The sequence below is a fragment of the Ranitomeya variabilis genome, chromosome 2, assembly GCF_051348905.1.
Source record: "Ranitomeya variabilis isolate aRanVar5 chromosome 2, aRanVar5.hap1, whole genome shotgun sequence".
Classification (NCBI taxonomy): domain Eukaryota; kingdom Metazoa; phylum Chordata; class Amphibia; order Anura; family Dendrobatidae; genus Ranitomeya; species Ranitomeya variabilis.
The window spans coordinates 744,983,536-745,008,909 of NC_135233.1; the positions used below are offsets into that span (position 1 = coordinate 744,983,536).

Below are 25,374 nucleotides of genomic sequence, written 5' to 3' on the forward strand. Positions count from 1 at the left end.
GTCCCTTGAATTCCTTGATTCAGGAGCCCAGGTGAGCTTTTTTTTATACATTACTGTAAATCCTTTGTTCATGAGAACCGAGAGTGCAGTGAACCTCAACGACATTGACGAGAAACATCCTCACAATTTGACTTGATGACTTGTCACCCTATTGGTTTTCTCCACTAGAAGAAATGCGATGCAGAAATACTTGCCATTCTTATAGGTGTAAATAAGAAAGATATGTTTCGGTCAATACCTGACCTTCATCAGTCATCTGGACTGACTCAATGACTTGTCACTACGCCGGTTGTCTTTACTACAAGAAAGAATTGCTGCATGCATTTCTACGTGTTGGTAGTACATGTGTGGTGCTTGCATTTCATGCTTTCCAAATTCCTTCTTCATTTAGTAACAATGTACAGAAACAGTTTGGAGGAGCGTGTTTTCATTGTGAAAACTTATTGGAAAACTTAATCCTTAAAGAGGTGCCAAAGTGAGTTTCTAAAGGAGGTTGGAATCAAAATCCAGCATCCAAATAGCACATTCTGACATTGGTGAATAAGCTGGAACAATACTGGATAGGCATGATGGAGGATGTCCAAAAATGTCTGAAGGAAAAAATTCAAGAAGTGAAACAGTGAATTCTGGCATCTTCATGTAAATCATTGTACAGGCTTTCCCAGATGACAGGCATGCCGTATTCCACATGTCAAAGAGTGGCCAAGAAAGGTCATGTTCCCCTGTACAAAGTCACTGTACTGACTTAACCCCCAGGAGGAAGCGGAAGCGAAACGCGCGTCGGGGAGGTCAAGGTGGAGCGTGCCACGAGGCAAGTGAACAGCGGGCTTGTTCAGGTAATATGTACCGGGCAGTTTGCCCACAACCTCTTGTTATGCTCTAGATATTATAGAGGTGTTACCTTTATGGCGGATGTAATGAGCGGCGGTTTTGTCTGGAGACATTTCTTGGATGGTGGGGCTTTTTTGCCCGAGGCTTTACTGATGTAGTATGAGTCTATGAGATATGGAACATGTGCAATATTTGGTGACCTCAGCTTTGATTATCTGAGTTGGGGGTTGGCTTTGGGTATATCCCCCCGTGTATGACAACTTGCTGTCCAATAAGTGATTATCTCTGTCGTATCGTCATTTTAACATTCTGAGCATTCACCGTGGAAATGGGTATGGAGACAGGTGCAACTTTTAGTAATATCACTGTATGATTATGGTACTAACCACAGGGAAATGTCGCTCTGGTGATTAATTAAATTCTTGATAAAGTCTATACACCCGCTGTTTCCGTCGCCCACCTTGTCATAGTGATTTAATCTGATTTTGAGGCACTGTTTTAATGTTTTGTATTGTGTAAATGTGAATAAAGGTTTTTTTAGTATTTAAACACTTCTTGACTGAAGTATAGTTTAATAACTTTACGGTCAATATGTTTATATCATTTTTGTAGTGTGGCCCATCCGTTACTTGAGGAGATTGGTTGGTGCGTTATGTTCATTACTGATTTAACACTGTCTGACTTTTTCCTCTGTGTCCATTTTAAAGGTTGGGTGTGCAGTGACAAGCCACAAACATTATAGGCACTCCAAGAGAAAATACAGTGAGAAATTCAGTCTATGACCCCAGATATCCTGTAAAATACATTCAACAATATGGATCATCGAATGCAGGCATGCTTGACTGAAAACAGTGGACATTTTAAAACATCAGTTTTTCTTGAACCAAGAAATGTATTGTCCAAATTTCAGTGTGATACATCATCTCTTTTAAAAGTTACAGCAATTTTCTGGATAAAATTGCAAGTGCGAGTGAATCACCCTGTACTTATGGTACATACAGTACAGAGCAAAAGTTTGGACACACCTTATCATTTAAAGATTTTTCTGTATTTTCATGACTATGAAAATTGTAAATTCACATTGAAGGCATCAAAACTATGAATTAACACATGTGGAATTATATACTTAACAAAAAAGTGTGAAACAACTGAAAATATGTCTTATATTCTAGGTTCTTCAAAGTAGCCACCTTTTGCTTTGATGACTGCTTTGCACACTCTTGGCATTCTCTTGATGAGCTTCAAGAGGTAGTCACCAGAAATGGTCTTCCAACAATCTTGAAGAAGTTCTCAGAGATGCTTAGCACTTGTTGGCCCTTTTGCCTTCACTCTGTGGTCCGGCTCACCCCAAACCATCTCGATTGGGTTCAGGTCTGGTGACTGTGGAGGCCAGGTCATCTGGCGTAGCTCCCCATTACTCTCCTTCTTTGTCAAATAGCCCTTACACAGCCTGGAGGTTTGTTTGAGGTCAATGTCCTGTAGAAAAATAAATGATGGTCCAACTAAACACAAATCAGATGGAATAGAATGCCGCTGCAAGATGCTGTGGTAGCCATGCTTGTTCAGTATGCCTTCAATTTTGAATAAATCCCCAACAGTGTCAACAGTAAAGCACCCCCACACCATCACACCTCCTCCTCCATGCTTCACGGTGGGAACCAGGCATGTAGAGTCCATCCGTTCACATTTTCTGCATCGCACATCAGACCAAAGCACAGATTTCCACTTGTCTAATGTCCATTCCTTGTGCTCTCTAGCCAAACAAGTCTCTTCTGCTTTTTGCCTGTCCTTATCAGTGGTTTCTTAGCAGCTATTTTACCATGAAGGCCTGCTGCACAAAGTCTCCTCTTAACAGTTGTGGTAGAGATGTGTCTGCTGCTAGAATTCTGTATGGCATTGACCTGGTCTCTAATCTGAGCTGCTGTTAACCTGCGATTTCTGAGGATGGGGACTCGAATAAACTTATCCTCAGAAGCAGAGGTGACTCTTGGTCTTCCTTTCTTGGGGCGTTCCTTATGTGAACCAGTTTCTTTGTAGCAATTGATGTTTTTTGCAACTGCACTTGGGGACACTTTCAAAGTTTTCCCAATTTTTCAGACTGACTGACCTTCATTTCTTTAATGATGGCCACTTGTTTTTCTTTACTTAGCTGCTTTTTTCTTGCCATAATACAAATTCTAACAGTATTCAGTAGGACTATCAGCTGTGTATCCACCAGACTTCGGCACACACAACTTATTAAACCTGACAGGGCACACCTGTGAAGTGAAAACCATTTCCGGTGACTACCTCTTGAAGCTCATCAAGAGAATGCCAAGAGTGTGCAAAGCAGTCATCATAGCAAAAGGTGGCTACTTTGAAGAACCTAGAATATAAGACATATTTTCAGTTGTTTCACACTTTTTTGATAAGTATATAATTCCACATGTGTTAATTCAGTTTTGATGCCTTCAGTGTGAATTTACAATTTTCATAGTCATGAAAATACAGAAAAATCTTTAAATGAGAAGGTGTGTACAAACTTATGCTCTGTACTGTAGGTTTCAGAATAACATTGCAGAATTTCAACTAATTTACAGAAACTGGCAAAATCAGTGTTTATAAAACAAGTTAGTAGTTTACAAAACTGTAACATCAGGTTATTCTGGTACATGGGTGATTATAAGAATTTAATTTCAAATGGCTGGAGAAATTCGGAATGGATAGTAGATAAATATCAGGACTTATGAAATTAGCTATTAGATAAGCAAAAGCAACACAAATATCTAGAGTCCATCAAGGATTCCTTATACAGTAGGTACAGTATACTACTTAACATTTAATCTTTAGCTATTATTTAAAAGTAGGAAGCATTACATGACGTACTGCCTTCAAGATTCCTAGAACCTAAAGTGCTAGACATTCTGAGCTTAAGAGCACGTAAGATATAAATCTCAATCTTGTATTTTATTTGTAGGTCACTTTTAAAACTAGTTTTGAACAACAAGTCCAGAATCATGCAGTAAACGGAAATAAGAAGAGAACACTCATTTCCAATAATCAAAAAGGGTTACACTATTTTTGCCTCATTAAAACTAAGAATGTGAAGGTACAGTTACTAAACCATATTACTAAATGTACTTTTAATACAAAGCTTAGTGCATTTAAATGTTTTGCTATAAGATTTCAAGCACAATATTTGGAAGTGTTTTGGTTTTAATGTAAAAACTTCCATAATTATAAATTAATGATACACAAATATAGTCAGAAAATGACAGGAGTAGTTAGCACATATATCGAAGTTTGAATTGTTACCTGTTTTAGTATGCCAGCTGCCATGTCATGGCTACAATCAAAGATTACATGGAACTCTTTGCCTCTCTTCATTTCTTTCAGAAGTGGCTTTGCATCTTTTGTATCAAGAGGTAACTGGCGGATTTTAAGTCTTAAATTGTACCTAGATGGAGCCTTAATGAGCTCTTGTAAGCGGATAAGACCTAGGAAAAAAACAAAATAATGTCAGTCATACAGATATTGACAGCAGTGAGTAAATACTTTATTTACAGTAACATGGTAAAATAGTGTATTAAAATGCTACTTTATTCTTAATTATTCAAACTCTCAGAAGCGAGCCTCTGTGCAAAAACATTATGTGGCCCTTTGCTGTAAAATAGTGCACCCCTTTGTGCACTGCTTTGGAGGTGGAAATGAGCCCCCTTACCTCTCGGACTTTTGTGAGACTGTGCATTTTGTACCAATGGTATGTTTACACCTGTCCATAGTTTTTCAGCTTTCAATAGGTTAAAACTGTCCAGTTCTTGCTCTTTTTAATTCCTGCTCCTCCTCTGAGTATTATATATATATTTTTAAATCCACCAAATGATTTCAGGATTATGGGCCTTTTTGTTTAGTGCCCATTTTTTATCGTCTTTACCAAGGAACATTGCTCGCAGGATTCTCTCAGGACATGTCTTTAATCTGTTCTGCATAATTACCCTGTCAGCAATGCAATTACCCTTTATCAAGGTATACAGAATTATTAGGTAGCTTGTTTTCCTAATGCAAAAGGGGTAAAAAAAATGAACTGACTCTGAAAAGTGAAAAATTGCTAAAGTCTTACAGGGAGATGCAGCACTGTTGAAATTGCTAAGACATTGTGGCATGATCACCGAACCGTCAACATTTTTGTTGAAAAGCATCAACCAGGTCACAAAATAGGCTTTGAAAAAAACAACTACATTAACTGCCAGAGATTTGAGAAGAATCAACCATGAAGTGACCAGGAACCCATTATCCTCATCCTTCAATGTCACATTCCAGAACTGCAACCTACCCGGAGTGCCAAGAAGTACAAGGTGTTCAGTGCTCAAATACATAGCCAAGGTATGGAAGGCTGAAACCCGACCATCATTGAACTAGACACTTAAAAGGGTTTTCCAATGAACAAAAGTTAATTTTAATCAATAGATCTTGGAATAATAATAAGTTCCACAGTTGGATGTGTTTAAATAAAATGTCCCTGCGCTGAGATAATCTTATAAATTAGCCCCTGCTATGTACCGTGTAATGGCTGTGTTTGACTGTGCAGGAACATGGTCTGATCATACCACTGGGCATCACATCATAAGAAGAGAACAATCACTGGAGAAGGACATCATAGTAGGAAGAATAGAAGAAAAAAGTGAAGAAGAAGACCATAAACCTGATGGCTTGATACAATCAAGATAAAGGTGAAGTAGGCCCTGCTGGACCTATCTAGGCTTGCACAAGTTTAATCTTTCTACAGAGCATTCATCCATCAAGTTACCATTGCTCAAGATGATTTCCATCGTATGGTAACATGAAATGTTAGATAGAACCAATGGTGTCATTCAAAAATTCATTTTACATCTTACTTTTGTTATGTCCTGAGGTCTGCAGACCTCAGAGCACATTTAGGATTATTCAAGCAGCAGCAAAAAAGTTTGATACTGTTAAAAAATCACTACAAATCAAATTAGACACTGTAAATCAATTTTCATCCAAAAAATCTGCATAATTTGCCAAATTCTAATCTTTGCCTGATTTGATCATCTTTACTAGCAGTAAAGTTGAAAGTCATGCTAAAAGATTTGACAGCTGTTACTGTATGCACACTTAGAGTACCACCTAGTGGACTCCTAAGCATAAAAAGCTGTTATTTAAATGAATAAACTAGGATTTATGCTAAACCTTTTCCCACAAAATTATATGTCAAATTACTTTTTACTTCATCTACTCAATAACATGCTGCCTGCAGATAAGACATCTCATTGAACATGACATGTTCCCTTTCAGCATGTAGTTACTTACTCAAACAGTAAATTAATAGAGCAAACATAATGTTGAAGGGTTTTTTCTCCTAACTACTACTAGTTCTTAAAATGGAAATAAAACATTTATTTAAAAAATAAAGATGGTGTATTCCTTCTTTAAATTTTTAAGCGTATGCTTAACTTTTACTAAGTTCATGTACAATTTGATATTGTCATAAGCCACACCTTGCTATGACATTTATAATGTTTTATGTAGTTATTAACGATTTAACATATAATTATGTACATACATTACTAATGCTGTCGATTTGTCAGTCTTGCTCTGTGAAAGACTGAAACTTGATGTAATTGACACTAATGCCACTGACTCTTACTTGTTTTGATAAAAAACTGGAATGACAATAAGTGCAATAGGGTCTTACCCAGATTACAAAGGAAAGAGTAAAATGGGATTTGCTCACCTGAGGGGGGGTTGTGAAAGTCACAATCCATTTATTAGCGTTTTAGCAAAGGAGACTGCAGAGCTACCAAACAGATAGTAGGCAAACTTGGAGATGAAAGTGGATATAAAACCTAGGATCCATTATATACAATAGGAAACCAAATGGGGTATGGATGCTGTTTTATTTGTTAACATGTTTCGAGATGATCACACCTCTTCATCAGTACAAACCACAATGATTGGATACAACTTGCAAGAATGTGAAAATAAACAGTACATTCAAAAAAGAGCCATTCAAAAATGGTCCTCCATGGTTTTATGACAATTATTTAAAATTTTTATTATTTTTTAAATTTTTATTATCAATATATTATATTTACACTTTTCATATTACATCTATATTTAACCTCTTCCCGACATGCGCCGAACTAGTACTACTCTGCGGGAATTGCGTTCCCGCAAACAACAGTACTATAACGTTGAACCAGCCTCACACTGAGTTCCGCGATGATTGGGTGTGGGTGTCAGCTGTATACAACAGCTGACACCCTGCAGCAATGTCCACAATTGGTGCTATCACCGATTGTGGACATTTAACCCCTCTGATGCCGCTGTAATTAGTGACATTACTCTTCCTCTTCTTCCTTCATTGAGTCATCAATTTGGAATATGTGTGCTCATGAAACATGCTCACTCATTTGTGATTAAACTTAATTCCCATCTATCCAAATTCACCACAATTGATGTCATAGCACTTCGATTGTACAGTCTTTTGCAACATTATGGCATGTGCTCCACCTCAATGGAACTTAATTTATTGCATAAAGTCATCTTTGCTTTGTGATTTCACATGGCAGAGACAGTGGACTGCTCCTTGTGCAACAATTAGGACCAGGTGCTTTAAATGTCTTCTATGGTCCACTTAGTCAAAAATTTGAATGCTGGAAATGCATTACTAGTGCAATTATGCACCTCCTACTATATTGCTTCAAATGTTACTTTCAATGGAATTTTACCAGTGTTGGACTGGCCAAGCGGATCACCAGAGGATCCTCAGGTGGGTGCTCCCCTTTACTTCTGCATGTTTGGAGTAGAGACACTTCAGATGAAGTCTGGAGCATCATTTAAGGTAGCACTGACATCTAGTTTGAGTTCAGCAGTACTACCTTAATAAAACTCTCTGTGCCACCTTAACACATCCTTCCTTCCCACTTACAAACACACTTTTGTCTTCCTTGCTTTGAATACAGATAGGGGGAGGGAGTCTTCAGACTGTAGCTATATTGAGTGGGGCCTTTTTTCCAGCACTCAGCAATTCAGCAATAAATTACATTTTATTGTGTTTAAAAAATTGTAAATTTATTGAGTATACAGTATGCATTTATTGTCTATATGTGTACAATGTGAGCGAGTACATACTTATATCTAATGTGAGTTACGTGTGAATAGAATTTAATGCAGGAGCTACGGAATGTGGAGGAAGCCATCCGTGGACCCAATAGATACCAGTTGTTACTCTTCAATTACGTATGGAGTTTATTTTTGTAAGGAGGATATGGAATATGCTCTAAGGAAACTGGATGATTGGAATCCTATCATGTCTGGTCAATTAAGATGGGGGAGCAATGTGAAGACACCAGATTGTATCTTAATTTCCCAGACAACCATGTTTTTGCAAACCAAAAGAACTGGCTTTTTATCTGTATATTGGCTTGTGAATTTAAGTGTTTTATATCTGGTGGGTCAAGAAGACAGACTTGCAAACTGATATACTATCTAACATATTGTGTAAGTCTGTAATAGTGACTGTACATAGAGTGTGTTAAACTTTGTTCATTGATGTGTGGTGATATGCTAATGATAGTCTACTTGATCCCATCACCATTGTTTACCTTATCTTGATGTTGGACTGAAGGACCCTGGGTAATTCTAAAAATAGCTTACATGTCTTGGGTATAAAAAGACTCAGAGATCCCATCATAAGAGTCTGAAGTAACACAGAGCTACCAGCCAGACATTCTGCAAACCACCCAACAGACAAGAGAAAGGACTGCAGCCAATTCATGATGGCACAATCACGAGGGACACTGATCTATGATTCTATAGGAAACAACCTAGGGGTTTTCGGCTCCGGTTGGAAGGACACAGATTGGATCCAGTGACCATCTCTGAACCATGGATATGTTTGGAGAAAGCCAGGTTTGGGTCCCTGTCATGATTCTCAATGGCGAGAGAACATAGCCCAGCATATATGAGAACTAGCTCTTGGAAGATGGAAACTATACTGACCATGAACTAAACCTGCCGCACAACTAGAAGTGGCCGGGTAGCATGCCTACGTTTTTTAACCCTAGATGCCCAGCGCCAGCCGGAGAACTACCTAATCCTAGCAGAGGAAAAGACAGTCCTGGCTCACCTCTAGAGAAATTTTCCCAAAAGGCAGACAGAGGCCCCCACACATATTGGCGGTGATTTTAGATGAAATGACAAACGTAGTATGAAAATAGGTTTAGCAAAATCGAGGTCCGCTTTCTAGATAGCAGGAAGACAGAAAGGACACTTTCATGGTCAGCAGAAAACCCTATCAAAACACCATCCAGAAATTCCTTTAAGACTCTAGCATTAACTCATAACACCAGAGTGGCAATTTCCGATCACAAGAGCTTTCCAGACACAGTAACGAAACAGCAGCTGTGAACAGGAACAAAATGCAAAAACACACAAGGACAAAAGTCCAACTTAGCTGGGAGTTGTCTAGTAGCAGGAACAAGCACAGAAGGCTTCTGATTACATTGTTGACCGGCAAGAAACTGACAGAGGAGCAAGGTTATATAGCGACTCCCACATCCTGATAGGAGCAGGTGAACAGAGGGGATGATGCACACAAGTTCAATTCCACAAGTGGCCACCGGGGGAGCCCAGAATCCAATTTCACAACAGTACCCCCCCTCAAGGAGGGGGCACCGAACCCTCACCAGAACCACCAGGGCGATCAGGATGAGCCCTATGAAAGGCACGGACAAGATCGGAGGCATGAACATCAGAGGCAGTGACCCAAGAATTATCCTCCTGACCGTATCCCTTCCATTTGACCAGATACTGGAGTCTCCGTCTGGAAACACGAGAGTCTAAGATCTTTTCCACAACGTACTCCAACTCACCCTCAACCAACACCGGAGCAGGAGGCTCAACGGAAGGCACAACCGGTACCTCATACCTGCGCAACAATGACCGATGAAAAACATTATGAATCGAAAAGGATGCAGGGAGGTCCAAACGGAAGGACACAGGGTTAAGAATCTCCAATATCTTGTACGGGCCGATGAACCGAGGCTTAAACTTAGGAGAAGAAACCCTCATAGGGACAAAACGAGAAGACAACCACACCAAGTCCCCAACACAAAGCCGAGGACCAACACGACGACGGCGGTTGGCAAAAAGCTGAGTCTTCTCCTGGGACAACTTCAAATTGTCCACCACCTGCCCCCAAATCTGATGCAACCTCTCCACCACAGCATCCACTCCAGGACAATCCGAAGATTCCACTTGACCGGAGGAAAATCGAGGATGAAACCCCAAATTACAGAAAAACGGGGACACCAAGGTGGCAGAGCTGGCCCGATTATTGAGGGCGAACTCCGCCAAAGGCAAAAAAGCAACCCAATCATCCTGATCCGCAGACACAAAACACCTCAAATATGTCTCCAAAGTCTGATTAGTCCGCTCGGTCTGGCCATTAGTCTGAGGATGGAAAGCAGACGAAAAAGACAAATCTATGCCCATCCTAGCACAGAATGCCCGCCAAAATCTAGACACGAATTGGGTCCCTCTGTCAGAAACGATATTCTCAGGAATACCATGCAAACGAACAACATTTTGAAAAAACAGAGGAACCAACTCGGAAGAAGAAGGCAACTTAGGCAAGGGAACCAGATGGACCATCTTAGAGAAACGGTCACACACCACCCAGATGACAGACATCTTCTGAGAAACAGGCAGATCCGAAATAAAATCCATCGAGATGTGCGTCCAAGGCCTCTTCGGGATAGGCAAGGGCAACAACAATCCACTAGCCCGAGAACAACAAGGCTTGGCCCGACCACAAACGTCACAAGACTGCACAAAGCCTCGCACATCTCGTGACAGGGAAGGCCACCAGAAGGACCTTGCCACCAAATCCCTGGTACCAAAGATTCCAGGATGACCTGCCAACGCAGAAGAATGAACCTCAGAGATGACTCTACTGGTCCAATCATCAGGAACAAACAGTCTACCAGGTGGGCAACGATCAGGTCTATCCGCCTGAAACTCCTGCAAGGCCCGCCGCAGGTCTGGAGAAACGGCAGACAATATCACTCCATCTTTAAGGATACCTGTGGGCTCAGAATTACCAGGGGAGTCAGGCTCAAAACTCCTAGAAAGTGCATCCGCCTTAACATTCTTAGAACCCGGTAGGTACGACACCACAAAATTAAACCGAGAGAAAAACAACGACCAGCGCGCCTGTCTAGTATTCAGGCGCCTGGCAGACTCAAGGTAAATTAAATTTTTGTGGTCAGTCAATACCACCACCTGATGTCTGGCCCCCTCAAGCCAGTGACGCCACTCCTCAAAAGCCCACTTCATGGCCAAAAGCTCCCGATTCCCAATATCATAATTCCGCTCGGCGGGCGAAAATTTACGGGAAAAAAAAGCACAAGGTCTCATCACGGAGCAGTCGGAACTTCTCTGCGACAACACCGCCCCAGCTCCGATTTCAGAAGCGTCGACCTCAACCTGAAAAGGAAGAGCAACATCAGGCTGACGCAACACTGGGGCGGAAGAAAAGCGGCGCTTGAGCTCCCGAAAGGCCTCCACAGCATCAGGGGACCAATCAGCAACATCAGCACCCTTCTTAGTCAAATCAGTCAATGGTTTTACAACATCAGAAAAACCAGCAATAAATCGACGATAAAAGTTAGCAAAGCCCAAAAATTTCTGAAGACTCTTAAGAGAAGAGGGTTGCGTCCAATCACCAATAGCCTGAACCTTGACAGGATCCATCTCGATGGAAGAGGGGGAAAAAATGTATCCCAAGAAAGAAATCTTTTGAACCCCAAAAACACACTTAGAACCCTTCACACACAAGGAATTAGACCGCAAAACCTGAAAAACCCTCCTGACCTGCTGGACATGAGAGTCCCAGTCATCCGAAAAAATCAGAATATCATCCAGATACACAATCATAAATTTATCCAAATAATCGCGGAAAATGTCATGCATAAAGGACTGGAAGACTGAAGGGGCATTTGAAAGACCAAAAGGCATCACCAAATACTCAAAATGGCCCTCGGGCGTATTAAATGCGGTTTTCCACTCATCCCCCTGCTTGATTCGCACCAAATTATACGCCCCACGGAGATCAATCTTAGAGAACCACTTGGCCCCCTTTATACGAGCAAACAAATCAGTAAGCAGTGGTAACGGATATTGATATTTAACCGTGATTTTATTCAAAAGTCGATAATCAATACACGGCCTCAAAGAGCCGTCTTTCTTAGACACAAAGAAAAAACCGGCTCCTAAGGGAGATGACGAAGGACGAATATGTCCCTTTTCCAAGGACTCCTTTATATATTCTCGCATAGCAGCGTGTTCAGGCACAGACAGATTAAATAAACGACCCTTAGGGTATTTACTACCTGGAATCAAGTCTATGGCACAATCGCACTCCCGGTGCGGAGGTAGTGAACCAACCTTGGGTTCTTCAAAAACGTCACGAAAGTCAGACAAGAATTCAGGAATCTCAGAGGGAATAGATGATGAAATGGAAACCAAAGGTACGTCCCCATGAGTTCCTTTACATCCCCAGCTTAACACAGACATAGCTCTCCAGTCGAGGACTGGGTTATGAGATTGCAGCCATGGCAATCCCAGCACCAAAACATCATGTAGATTATACAGCACCAGAAAGCGAATAACCTCCTGGTGATCCGGATTAACACGCATAGTCACTTGTGTCCAGTATTGTGGTTTATTGCTAGCCAATGGGGTGGAGTCAATCCCTTTCAGAGGTATCGGAGCCTCCAGTGGCTCCAAATCATACCCACAGCGTTTGGCAAAGGACCAATCCATAAGACTCAAAGCAGCGCCAGAGTCGACATAGGCGTCCGCGGTAATAGATGACAAAGAACAAATCAGGGTCACAGATAGAATAAACTTAGACTGTAAAGTGCTAATTGAAACAGACTTGTCAGGCTTCTTAGTACGCTTAAAGCATGCTGATATAACATGAGTTGAATCACCACAATAGAAGCACAACCCATTTTTTCGTCTAAAATTCTGCCGCTCGCTTCTGGACAGAATTCTATCACATTGCATATTTTCTGGCGTTTTCTCAGTAGACACCGCCAAATGGTGCACAGGTTTGCGCTCCCGCAGACGCCTATCGATCTGAATAGCCATCGTCATGGACTCATTCAGACTCGCAGGCACAGGGAACCCCACCATAACATCCTTAATGGCATCAGAGAGACCTTCTCTGAAAATCGCCGCCAGGGCGCACTCATTCCACTGAGTAAGCACAGACCATTTGCGGAATTTTTGGCAGTATATTTCAGCTTCATCTTGCCCCTGAGACAAGGACATCAAGGCCTTTTCCGCCTGAAGCTCTAAATGAGGTTCCTCATAAAGCAACCCCAAGGCCAGAAAAAACGCATCCACATTGAGCAACGCAGGATCCCCTGGTGCCAATGCAAAAGCCCACTCTTGAGGGTCGCCCCAGAGCAAGGAAATTACAATCCTGACCTGCTGTGCAGGGTCTCCGGCAGAGCGAGACTTCAGGGACAAAAACAATTTGCAATTATTTTTTAAATTTTGAAAGTGAGATCTATTCCCCAGAAGAATTCAGGCAAAGGAATTCTAGGCTCAGACATAGGTGCATGAACAACAAAATCTTGCAAATTTTGTACCTTTGTGGCGAGATTATTCAAACCTGTAGCTACACTCTGAAGATCCATTTGAAACAGGTGAACACAGAGCCATTCAAGGATTAGAAGGAGAGAAAGAGAGGAAGGCTGCAGAATAGGCAGACTAGCAAGTGATTCAATTAAGAGCACACTCAGAACTAGAGGGAAAAAGAAGAAAAAAAAAAAAAATTGTAGCAGACTTCTTTTTTCTCTCCTTTCTCAGCCAGTAATTTAACCCTTTTTTGGGCCGGTCAAACTGTCATGATTCTCAATGGCGAGAGAACATAGCCCAGCATATATGAGAACTAGCTCTTGGAAGATGGAAACTATACTGACCATGAACTAAACCTGCCGCACAACTAGAAGTGGCCGGGTAGCATGCCTACGTTTTTTAACCCTAGATGCCCAGCGCCAGCCGGAGAACTACCTAATCCTAGCAGAGGAAAAGACAGTCCTGGCTCACCTCTAGAGAAATTTTCCCAAAAGGCAGACAGAGGCCCCCACACATATTGGCGATGATTTTAGATGAAATGACAAACGTAGTATGAAAATAGGTTTAGCAAAATCGAGGTCCGCTTTCTAGATAGCAGGAAGACAGAAAGGACACTTTCATGGTCAGCAGAAAACCCTATCAAAACACCATCCAGAAATTCCTTTAAGACTCTAGCATTAACTCATAACACCAGAGTGGCAATTTCCGATCACAAGAGCTTTCCAGACACAGTAACGAAACAGCAGCTGTGAACAGGAACAAAATGCAAAAACACACAAGGACAAAAGTCCAACTTAGCTGGGAGTTGTCTAGTAGCAGGAACAAGCACAGAAGGCTTCTGATTACATTGTTGACCGGCAAGAAACTGACAGAGGAGCAAGGTTATATAGCGACTCCCACATCCTGATAGGAGCAGGTGAACAGAGGGGATGATGCACACAAGTTCAATTCCACAAGTGGCCACCGGGGGAGCCCAGAATCCAATTTCACAACAGGTCCCGCTGGTTACCTGGTTCCATGGAGATGGTCAGATAAGCCAGGTGGTGACTCTCGTGTCAACTGGCTTTAGACCTTGTATGGACTCTATGGACAGTTCTTGATCATCTCCCTATGCTTGTCATTACCTCTTCTCTGTGTGTGTATCACAGGTGGAATAGCGACCCTGGGAGCTCTGTTGTGAACTCTATTTTTGGGCTCCCTCTAGTGGTCACAAGCGGTACTGTGTAGTGTTGTCTTTCTGCAGGTTGGCAGCATCAGCTGGTTCGTTATCCTTGGTTGGTTTCCTATTTAGCTCACCTGGATACTCAGTTCCTTGCCTGCTCTCAATGTATTCAGTGCTCTTCAGATTCCTTGTGACTACCTTGCTCCCAGTCTCTCCAAGACAAGCTAAGTTTTTGTTTGTTTATTTTTTGATTATCAGCATTCATCAAGTTTCTTGTCCAGCTTGCTAAAATGTGATTTCCTCGCTTGCTGGTTGCTCTAGGGGACTGAGTTTCTCCCCCCACACCGTTGGTTGGTGCGGGGGTTCTTGAAATCTCAGTGTGGATATTTTGTAAGGGTTTTTTACTGACCGCACAGACCCCTTTTCTATTTTCTGCTATCTAGTATTAGTGGGCCTCATTTGCTGAATCTGCTTTCACCCTGTGTATGTGCCTTCCTCTTACCTCACCGTTATTATTTGTTGGGGGCTTCTATATCTTTGGGGATTATTTCTCTGGAGGCAAGTGAGGTCTTTCTTTCTCTCTAGGGGTAGTTAGTTCCTCAGGCTGGCTCGAGAAGTCTAGGACTTTAGAAACGTTCACCGGCTACCTTTAGTGTGTTGGATAGGTTCAGATTTGCGGTCAGTGCAGTTTGCCACCTCTCTAGAGCTTGTCCTATGTTTTGTTACTTAGCTGGAGTATTTTGTGATCCTCAACCACTAAGGATCATAACAGTAGAGCAGGCCAAAAAGTGTTTAATGCATCGCAGAAGTGGGATAAAAAGAAGACCTGAGTACATTTTTTTTTCCTCCCGCTTTTCCTTTGCTGCAGTCTGTTTAGCTTCTTTCATCCCCTTGAACTCTGGGTGGTTTTGAGCTCAGCTGCAGACATAAATGTTCAGACTCTGGCTTCTAGTGTGGATCATCTTGCTGCACGGGTGCAAAGTATTCAGGATTTTATTCATAGCCCTATGTCTGAACCAAAAATACCCATCCCTGAGTTGTTTTCTGGAGATAGATCTAGGTTTCTAAATTTTAAGAATAATTGTAAGTTATTTCTATCTCTGAGACCTCGTTCCTCTGGTGATTCCACTCAGCAAGTTAAAATTGTTATCTCCTTGTTACGTTGCGACCCTCAAGATTGGGCTTTCTCTCTGGCGCCAGGAGATCCTGCATTGCTTAACCCCTTCACCCCCAAGGGTGGTTTGCACGTTAATGACCGGGCCAATTTTTACAATTCTGACCACTGTCCCTTTATGAGGCTATAACTCTGGAACGCTTTGACGGATCTTGGCGATTCTGACATTGTTTTCTCGTGACATATTGTACTTCATGTTAGTGGTAAAATTTATTCGATATAACTTGCGTTTATTTGTGAAAAAAATGGAAATTTGGCGAAAATTATGAAAATTTTGCAATTTTCCAACTTTGAATTTTTATGCCCTTAAATCATAGACATATGTCACTCAAAATACTTAATAAGTAACATTTCCCACATGTCTACTTTACATCAGTACAATTTTGGAACCAAAATTTTTTTTTGTGACGGAGTTATAAGGGTTAAAAGTTGACCAGCAATTTCTCATTTTTACAACACCATTTTTTTTTAGGGACCACATCTCATTTGAAGTCATTTTGAGGGGTCTATATGATAGAAAATACTCAAGTGTGACACCATTCTAAAAACTGCACCCCTCAAGGTGCTCAAAACCACATTCAAGAAGTTTATTAACCCTTCAGGTGTTTCACAGGAATTTTTGGAATGTTTAAATAAAAATGAACATTTAACTTTTTTTCACACAAAATTTATTTCAGCTCCAATTTGTTTTATTTTACCAAGGGTAACAGGAGAAAATGGACCCCCAAAGTTGTTGTATAATTTGTCCTGAGTACGCTGATACCCCATATGTGCGTGTAAACCATTGTTTGGGCGCATGGCAGAGCTTGGAAGGGAAGGAGCGCCATTTGACTTTTCAATGCAAAATTGACTGGAATTGAGATGGGACGCCATGTTGCGTTTGGAGAGCCCCTGATGTGCCTAAACATTGAAACTCCCTACAAGTGACACCATTTTGGAAAGTAGACCCCCTAAGGAACTTATCTAGATGTGTGGTGAGCACTTTGACCCACCAAGTGCTTCACAGAAGTTTATAATGCAGAGCCGTAAAAATAAAAAATCATATTTTTTCACAAAAATGATCTTTTCGCCCCCAATTTTTTATTTTCCCAAGGGTAAGAGAAGAAATTGGACCGCAAAAAATGTTGTGCAATTTGTCCTGAGTACGCTGATACCCCATATGTGGGTGTAAACCATTGTTTGGGCGCATGGCAGAGCTTGGAAGGGAAGGAGCGCCATTTGACTTTTCAATGCAAAATTGACTGGAATTGAGATGGGACGCCATGTTGCGTTTGGAGAGCCCCTGATGTGCCTAAACATTGAAACTCCCTACAAGTGACACCATTTTGGAAAGTAGACCCCCTAAGGAACTTATCTAGATGTGTGGTGAGCACTTTGACCCACCAAGTGCTTCACAGAAGTTTATAATGCAGAGCCGTAAAAATAAAAAATCATATTTTTTCACAAAAATGATCTTTTCGCCCCCAATTTTTTATTTTCCCAAGGGTAAGAGAAGAAATTGGACCGCAAAAAATGTTGTGCAATTTGTCCTGAGTACGCTGATACCCCATATGTGGGTGTAAACCATTGTTTGGGCGCATGGCAGAGCTTGGAAGGGAAGGAGCGCCATTTGACTTTTCAATGCAAAATTGACTGGAATTGAGATGGGACGCCATGTTGCGTTTGGAGAGCCCCTGATGTGCCTAAACATTGAAACTCCCTACAAGTGACACCATTTTGGAAAGTAGACCCCCTAAGGAACTTATCTAGATGTGTGGTGAGCACTTTGACCCACCAAGTGCTTCACAGAAGTTTATAATGCAGAGCCGTAAAAATAAAAAATCATATTTTTTCACACAAATGATCTTTTCGCCCCCAATTTTTTATTTTCCCAAGGGTAAGAGAAGAAATTGGACCCCAAAAAATGTTGTGCAATTTGTCCTGAGTACGCTGATACCCCATATGTGGGTGTAAACCATTGTTTTGGCGCATGGCAGAGCTTGGAAGGGAAGGAGCGCCATTTGACTTTTCAATGCAAAATTGACTGGAATTGAGATGGGACGCCATGTTGCGTTTGGAGAGCCCCTGATGTGCCTAAACATTGAAACTCCCTACAAGTGACACCATTTTGGAAAGTAGACCCCCTAAGGAACTTATCTAGATGTGTTTTGAGAGCTTTGAACCCCCAAGTGTTTCACTACAGATTATAACGCAGAGCCGTGAAAATAATTTTTTTTTTTTTTTCTCAAAAATGATTTTTTAGCCCCCAGCTTTGTATTTTTACAAGGGTAACAGAATAAATTGGACCCCAAAATTTGTTTTCCAATTTGTCCTGAGTACGCTGATACCCCATATGTGGGGGGGAACCACTGTTTGGGCGCATGACAGAGCTCGGAAGGGAAGGAGCGCCATTTGGAATGCAGACTTAAATGGATTGGTCAGCAGCCGTCACGTTGCATTTGCAGAGCCCCTGATGTACCCAAACAGTACAAACCCCCCACAAGTGACCCCATATTGGAAACTAGACCTCCCAAGGAACTTATCTAGATGTGTTTTGAGAACTTTGAACCCCCAAGTGTTTCACTAAAGTTTATAGCGCAAATCCGTGAAAATAAAAATTCTTTTTTTTTTTCACAAAAATGATTTTTTAGCCCCCAGTTTTGTATTTTCACAAGGGTAACAGGATAAATTGAACCCCAAAAGTTGTTGTCCAATTTGTCCTGAGTACGCTGATACCCCATATGTGGGGGGGAACCACTGTTTGGGTGCATGACAGAGCTCGGAAGGGAAGGAGCACCATTTGGAATGCAGCCTTAAATGGATTGGTCTGCAGGCGTCACGTTGCATTTGCAGAGCCCCTGATGTACCCAAACAGTACAAACCCCCCACAAGTGACCCCATATTGGAAACTAGACCTCCCAAGGAACTTATCTAGATGTGTTGTGAGAACTTTGAACCCCCAAGTGTTTCACTACAGTTTATAACGCAGAGCCGTGAAAATAAAACATCTTTTTTTTCCCACAAAAATGATTTTTAGCCCCCCAAATTTTTATTTTCCTAAGGATAACAAGAGAGCTTGGACCCCAGAAGTTGTTGTTCAATTTGTCCCGAGTACGCTGATAACACATATGTTGGGGTAAACCCCTTTTTGGGCGCACGGGAGAGCTCGGAAGGGAAGGAGCACTGTTTTACTTTTTCAACGCAGAATTGGCTGGAATTGAGATTGGACGCCATGTCGCGCTTGGAGAGCCCCTGATGTGCCTGGACAGTGGAAACTCCCCAATTCTACCTGAAACCCTAACCCAAACACACCCCTAACCCTAATCCCAACGGTAACCCTAACCACACCCCTAGCCCTGACACACCCATAATTCTAATCCCAACCCTAATCCAAACGTAAATGTAATCCTAACCCTAACTTTAGCCCCAACCTTAACTTTAGCCCCAACCCTAACTTTAGCCCCAACCCTAACTTTACCTCCAACCCTAGCCCTAACCCTAACCCTACCCCTACCCCTAACCCTAAACGTGACTGAAATACGTGGCACTGAAATACGTGGCACTGAAATACGTGGCACTGAAATACGTGGCACTGAAATATGTGATACGTGGCACTTAAATACGTGGCACTGAAATACGTGGCACTGAAATACGTGGCACTGAAATACGTGGCACTGAAATACGTGGCACTGAAATATGTGATACGTGGCACTTAAATACGTGGCACTGAAACACGTGGCACTGAAATACGTGATACATGGCACTGAAATACGTGGCACTGAAATACGTGGCACTGAAATACGTGGCACTGAAATACGTGGCACTGAAACACGTGCAACTGAAATACGTGGTACTAAAATATGTGGCACTGAAATACGTGATACGTGGCACTGAAATACGTGGCACTGAAACACGTGGCACTGAAATATGTGATACGTTGCCCTGAAATACATGGCACTGAAATACGTGGCACTGAAATACGTGGCACTGAAATACGTGGCACTGAAATACGTGGCACTGAAATATGTGATACGTGGCACTTAAATACGTGGCACTGAAACACGTGGCACTGAAATACGTGATACATGGCACTGAAATACGTGGCACTGAAATACGTGGCACTGAAATACGTGGCACTGAAATACGTGGCACTGAAACACGTGCAACTGAAATACGTGGTACTAAAATATGTGGCACTGAAATACGTGATACGTGGCACTGAAATACGTGGCACTGAAACACGTGGCACTGAAATACGTGATACGTTGCCCTGAAATACATGGCACTGAAATACGTGGCACTGAAATACGTGGCACTGAAATACGTGGCACTGAAATACGTGGCACTGAAATACGTGGCACTGAAATACGTGGCACTGAAATACGTGGCACTATGACTGTCAGAAAATGTTCATTAAACGGTTAGGGGTGAGGTTAGGGGTAGAGTTAGGGTTAGGGTTTGGATCCCTTTATCACAATGATGGTGGTGGGTGGCTTTTCAGTGTGTTTTCTGTTTTTTTTTCGATAAAAATGCATGCGTTTTTAACGCAAACAAACGCATGTGCTTAAAAACGCAAGAAAATACTGCAGGTTGTATTTCTGAAAATTAACGCATGCAGAAAAAAACCACATGCGTTTGAAAACGCGACCAAACGTGTACAAAAAAAACGCATGCGTTTTCAATGTTAAATATAGGGAAAAAACGCATGCGTTTTTTTGTGCAAAAAACGCTGCAGACAAAAACGCAAGTGTGAAACCAGCGACGCTTTTTATAGCAAAAAAGTTTTTGCGTCTCCACATTTTGAGAGCTATAATTTTTCCACATTTTGCTCCACAGAGTCATGTGAGGTCTTGTTTTTTGCGGGACGAGTTGACGTTTTTATTGGTAACATTTTCGGACACGTGACCGTTTTTGATCGCTTTTTATTCCGATTTTTGTGAGGCAGAATGACCAAAAACCAGCAATTCCTGAATTTCTTTTGGGAGAGGCGTTTATATTGTTCCGCGTTTGGTAAAATTGATAAAGCAGTTTTATTCTTCGGGTCAGTACGATTACAGCGATATCTCATTTATATCATTTTTTTATGTTTTGGCGCTTTTATACGATAAAAACTATTTTATAGAAAAAATAATTATTTTGGTATCGCTTTATTCTCAGGACTATAACTTTTTTATTTTTTTGCTGATGATGCTGTGTGGCGGCTTGTTTTTTGCAGGACAAGATGACGTTTTCAGTGGTACCATGGTTATTTATATATGTCTTTTTGATCGCGTGTTATTCCACTTTTTGTTCGGCGGTATGGTAATAAAGCGTTGTTTTTTGCCTCGTTTTTTTTTTTTTTTCTTACGGTGTTTACTGAAGGGGTTAACTAGTGGGGAAGTTTTATAGGTGGGGTCGTTACGGACGCGGCGATACTAAACATGTGTACTTTTATTGTTTTTTTTTTTATTTAGATAAAGAAATGTATTTATGGGAATAATATTTTTTTTTTTTTTCATTATTTTGGAATATTTTTTTTAATTTTTTTTTACACATTTGGAAATTTTTTTTTTTACTTTTTTACTTTGCCCCAGGGGGGGACAATACAGATCGGTGATCTGTCAGTTTGCATAGCACTCTGACAGATCACCGATCTGCGAGAGGTGCAGGCTGCTTCACAGTGCCTGCTCTGAGCAGGCGTCTGTGAAGCCACCTCCCTCCCTGCAGGACCCGGATCCGCGGCCATCTTGGATCCGGGTCTGGAGCAGGCAGGGAGGGAGGTAAGACCCTCGCAGCAACGCGATCACATCGCGTTGCTGCGGGGGGCTCAGGGAAGCCCGCAGGGAGCCCCCTCCCTGCGCGATGCTTCCCTGCACCGCCGGCACATCGCGATCATGTTTGATCGCGGTGTGCCGGGGGTTAATGTGCCGGGAGCGGTCCGTGACCGCTCCTGGCACATAGTGCCGGATGTCAGCTGCGATATGCAGCCGACACCCGGCCGCGATCGGCCGCGCTCCCCCCGTGAGCGCGGCCGATCGGCTATGACGTACTATCCCGTCGGCGGTCATGGGGGCCCACCCCACCTCGACGGGATAGTACGTCGGATGTCAGGAAGGGGTTAATGTAGATGCATTTTTTCTGGCTCTTGGACTGCTTTATGAGGAGCCTAATCTTGAGAATCAGGCAGAAAAAGCGTTGCTGGCTATCTCTCAAGGTCAGGATGAAGCAGAGGTGTATTGTCAAAAATTTCGGAAATGGTCGGTGCTTAATCAATGGAATGAGTGTGCCCTGGCTGCAAATTTCAGAGAAGATCTTTCTGAGGCCGTTAAGAATGCTATGGTGGGGTTTCCCACCCCTACAAGTCTGAGTGATTCTATGGCTTTAGCCATTCAGGTTGATCGGCATTTGCGGGAGCGCAAATCTGCTCATCCTTTGGCGGTATTTTCTGAACAGAGACCTGAGTCTATGCAATGTGACTGAACTCTGACCAGAATTGAGCGACAAAGTCGTAGACGTCAAAATGGGTTGTGCTTTTACTGTGGTGATTCTACTCATGTTATCTCAGCATGCTCTCAACGCTTAAAAAAAATCGCTAAACCTGTCACCATTGGTACTATGCAGCCTAAATTTATTTTGTCTGTTACTTTGATTTGTTCTTTGTCGTCCTACCCGGTTATGGCTTTTGTGGATTCGGGTGCTGCCCTGAATCTGATGGATTTGTCATTTGCCAGGCGCTGTGGTTTTGTCCTGGAGCCTTTGGAATTTCCCATTCCTCTGAGGGGAATTGATGCTACGCCATTGGCTGAGAATAAGCCTCAGTATTGGATGCAAATGACCATGTGCATGACTCCCGTACATCAGGAGGTGATTCACTTTCTTGTTCTGCATAATTTGCATGATGTTGTCGTTTTGGGTTTGCCATGGCTGCAGGCTCATAATCCAGTTTTAGATTGGAAAGCTATGTCTGTGTCAAGTTGGGGTTGTCAGGGAATTCATGGTGATGCTCCGTTGGTGTCTATTGCTCTTCCACTCCTTCTGAGGTCCCTGAGTTTTTGTCTGACTACCAGGATGTATTTGATGAGCCCAGGTCCAGTGCCCTGCCCCCTCATAGGGATTGTGACTGTGCTATAAATTTAATTCCTGGTAGTAAATTCCCTAAGGGACGACTTTTTAATCTGTCTATACCAGAGCATACCGCGATGCGGAGTTATATAAAGGAGTCTTTGGAGAAGGGACATATTCGCCCATCCTCTTCCCCTCTTGGTGCAGGATTTTTTTTTGTGGCCAAGAAGGTCGGTTCTTTGAGACCTTGTATAGATTATCGTCTTCTGAATAAAATCACAGTCAAATTTCAGTATCCTTTACCACTATTGTCTGATTTGTTTGCTCGGATTAAGGGTGCCAGTTGGTTCACCAAGGTAGATCTCCGTGGTGCGTATAACCTTGTGCGCATTAAGCATGGAGATGAATGGAAAACAGCATTTAATACGCCTGAAGGCCATTTTGAGTACTTGGTGATGCCTTTTGGACTCTCTAATGCTCCTTCTGTGTTTCAGTCCTTCATGCATGACATCTTCCGAGAATATCTGGATAAATTTATGATTGTTTATCTGGATGACATTTTGGTCTTTTCTGATGATTGGGAGTCCCATGTGAAGCAGGTCAGGATGGTGTTTCAGGTCCTGCGTGCTAATGCTTTATTTGTGAAGGGCTCAAAATGCCTCTTCGGAGTACAGAAGGTCTCCTTTTTGGGTTTTATTTTTTATCCTTCTACTGTGGAGATGGACCCAGTCAAGGTCCAGGCTATTCATGACTGGACTCAGCCCACGTCTGTTAAGAGTCTTCAGAAGTTCTTGGGTTTTGCTAATTTTTACCGTCGTTTCATCGCTAATTTTTCTAGCGTGGTTAAACCTTTGACGGATTTGACCAAGAAGGGTTCTGATGTTACTAATTGGTCTCCTGCGGCCGTGGAGGCCTTTCGGGAGCTTAAGCACCGGTTTTCTTCAGCTCCAGTCTTATGTCAGCCAGATGTCTCTCTCCCCTTCCAGGTCGAGGTTGATGCTTCTGAGATTGGAGCAGGGGCTGTTTTGTCGCAGAGAAGCTCTGATGGCTCTGTGATTAAGCCATGTGCTTTCTTTTCAAGAAAGTTTTCGCCTGCCGAGCGGAATTATGATGTTGGTAATCGGGAGTTGTTGGCTATGAAGTGGGCATTTGAGGAGTGGCAACATTGGCTCGAAGGAGCTAAACATCGCGTGGTGGTCTTGACTGATCATAAAAATCTGATTTACCTTGAATCTGCCAAGCGCCTGAATCCTAGACAGGCTCGTTGGTCATTGTTTTTCTCCCGTTTCAACTTCGTGGTCTCATACCTGCCTGGTTCGAAGAACGTGAAAGCTGATGCACTTTCTAGGAGTTTTGTGCCTGACTCTCCGGGAGTTTCTGAGCCGGCTGGTATTCTCAGAGAGGGAGTGATTTTGTCTGCCATTTCCCCAGATTTGCGACGAGTGCTTCAGAAATTTCAGGCGGATAGACCTGACCGTTGTCCACCTGAGAGACTGTTTGTCCCGGAGAGATGGACCAGCAGAGTTATTTCCGAGGTTCATTCTTCGGTGTTGGCGGGTCATCCTGGGATTTTTGGTACCAGAGATTTGGTGGCTAGGTCCTTCTGGTGGCCTTCCTTGTCGCGGGATGTGCGTTCCTTTGTGCAGTCTTGTGGGATTTGTGCTCGGGCTAAGCCTTGCTGTTCTCGTGCCAGCGGTTTGCTTTTGCCTTTGCCTATTCCGAAAAGGCCTTGGACGCACATTTCCATGGATTTTATTTCGGATCTTCCAGTATCTCAGAAAATGTCTGTCATCTGGGTGGTATGTGATCGTTTTTCCAAGATGGTCCATTTGGTGCCCTTGCCTAAGTTGCCTTCTTCCTCCGATTTGGTTCCTCTATTTTTTCAGAATGTGGTTCACTTGCACGGCATTCCTGAAAATATTGTGTCTGATAGAGGATCCCAGTTTGTGTCCAGGTTTTGGCGGACGTTTTGTGCGAAGATGGGCATTGATTTGTCTTTTTCCGTCAGCCTTCCATCCTCAGACGAATGGTCAAACCGAGCGAACTAATCAGACCTTGGAAACTTATTTAAGATGTTTTGTTTCTGCTGATCAGGATGATTGGGTGACTTTTTTGCCATTGGCCGAGTTTGCCCTTAATAATCGGGCTAGTTCTGCTACTTTGGTTTTGCCTTTTTTCTGCAATTCTGGTTTCCATCCTCGTTTTTCCTCGGGTCAGGTTGAGCCTTCTGACTGTCCTGGGGTGGATTCTGTGGTAGATAGGTTGCAGCAGATTTGGAACCATGTGGTGGACAATTTGAGGTTGTCACAGGAGAAGGCTCAGCGCTTTGCCAACCGCCGCCGCGGTGTGGGTCCCCGACTTCGTGTTGGGGATTTGGTGTGGCTGTCTTCTCGGTATGTTCCTATGAAGGTCTCCTCTCCTAAATTCAAGCCTCGCTTCATCGGTCCTTATAAGATCTTGGAAATCCTTAACCCGGTGTCTTTTCGTTTGGAACTCCCAGCATCGTTTGCCATTCATAATGTGTTCCATAGGT

The 25,374-nt window shown here is 42.5% G+C and overlaps 1 protein-coding gene across 2 annotated transcripts in view; it reads right to left on the reverse strand.

Annotated features, from left to right (window-relative positions):
* The window catches only part of GRIK2 (glutamate ionotropic receptor kainate type subunit 2), a 1,301,067-nt gene that overhangs the window by 638,916 nt on the left and 636,777 nt on the right, over nt 1-25,374 (reverse strand). For both annotated transcript variants that reach the window (XM_077289658.1, XM_077289656.1), the window contains one exon: nt 4,126-4,307. In XM_077289658.1, coding sequence (XP_077145773.1) covers nt 4,126-4,307 — 182 coding nt within the window. The remainder of the gene's footprint in view (nt 1-4,125; nt 4,308-25,374) is intronic.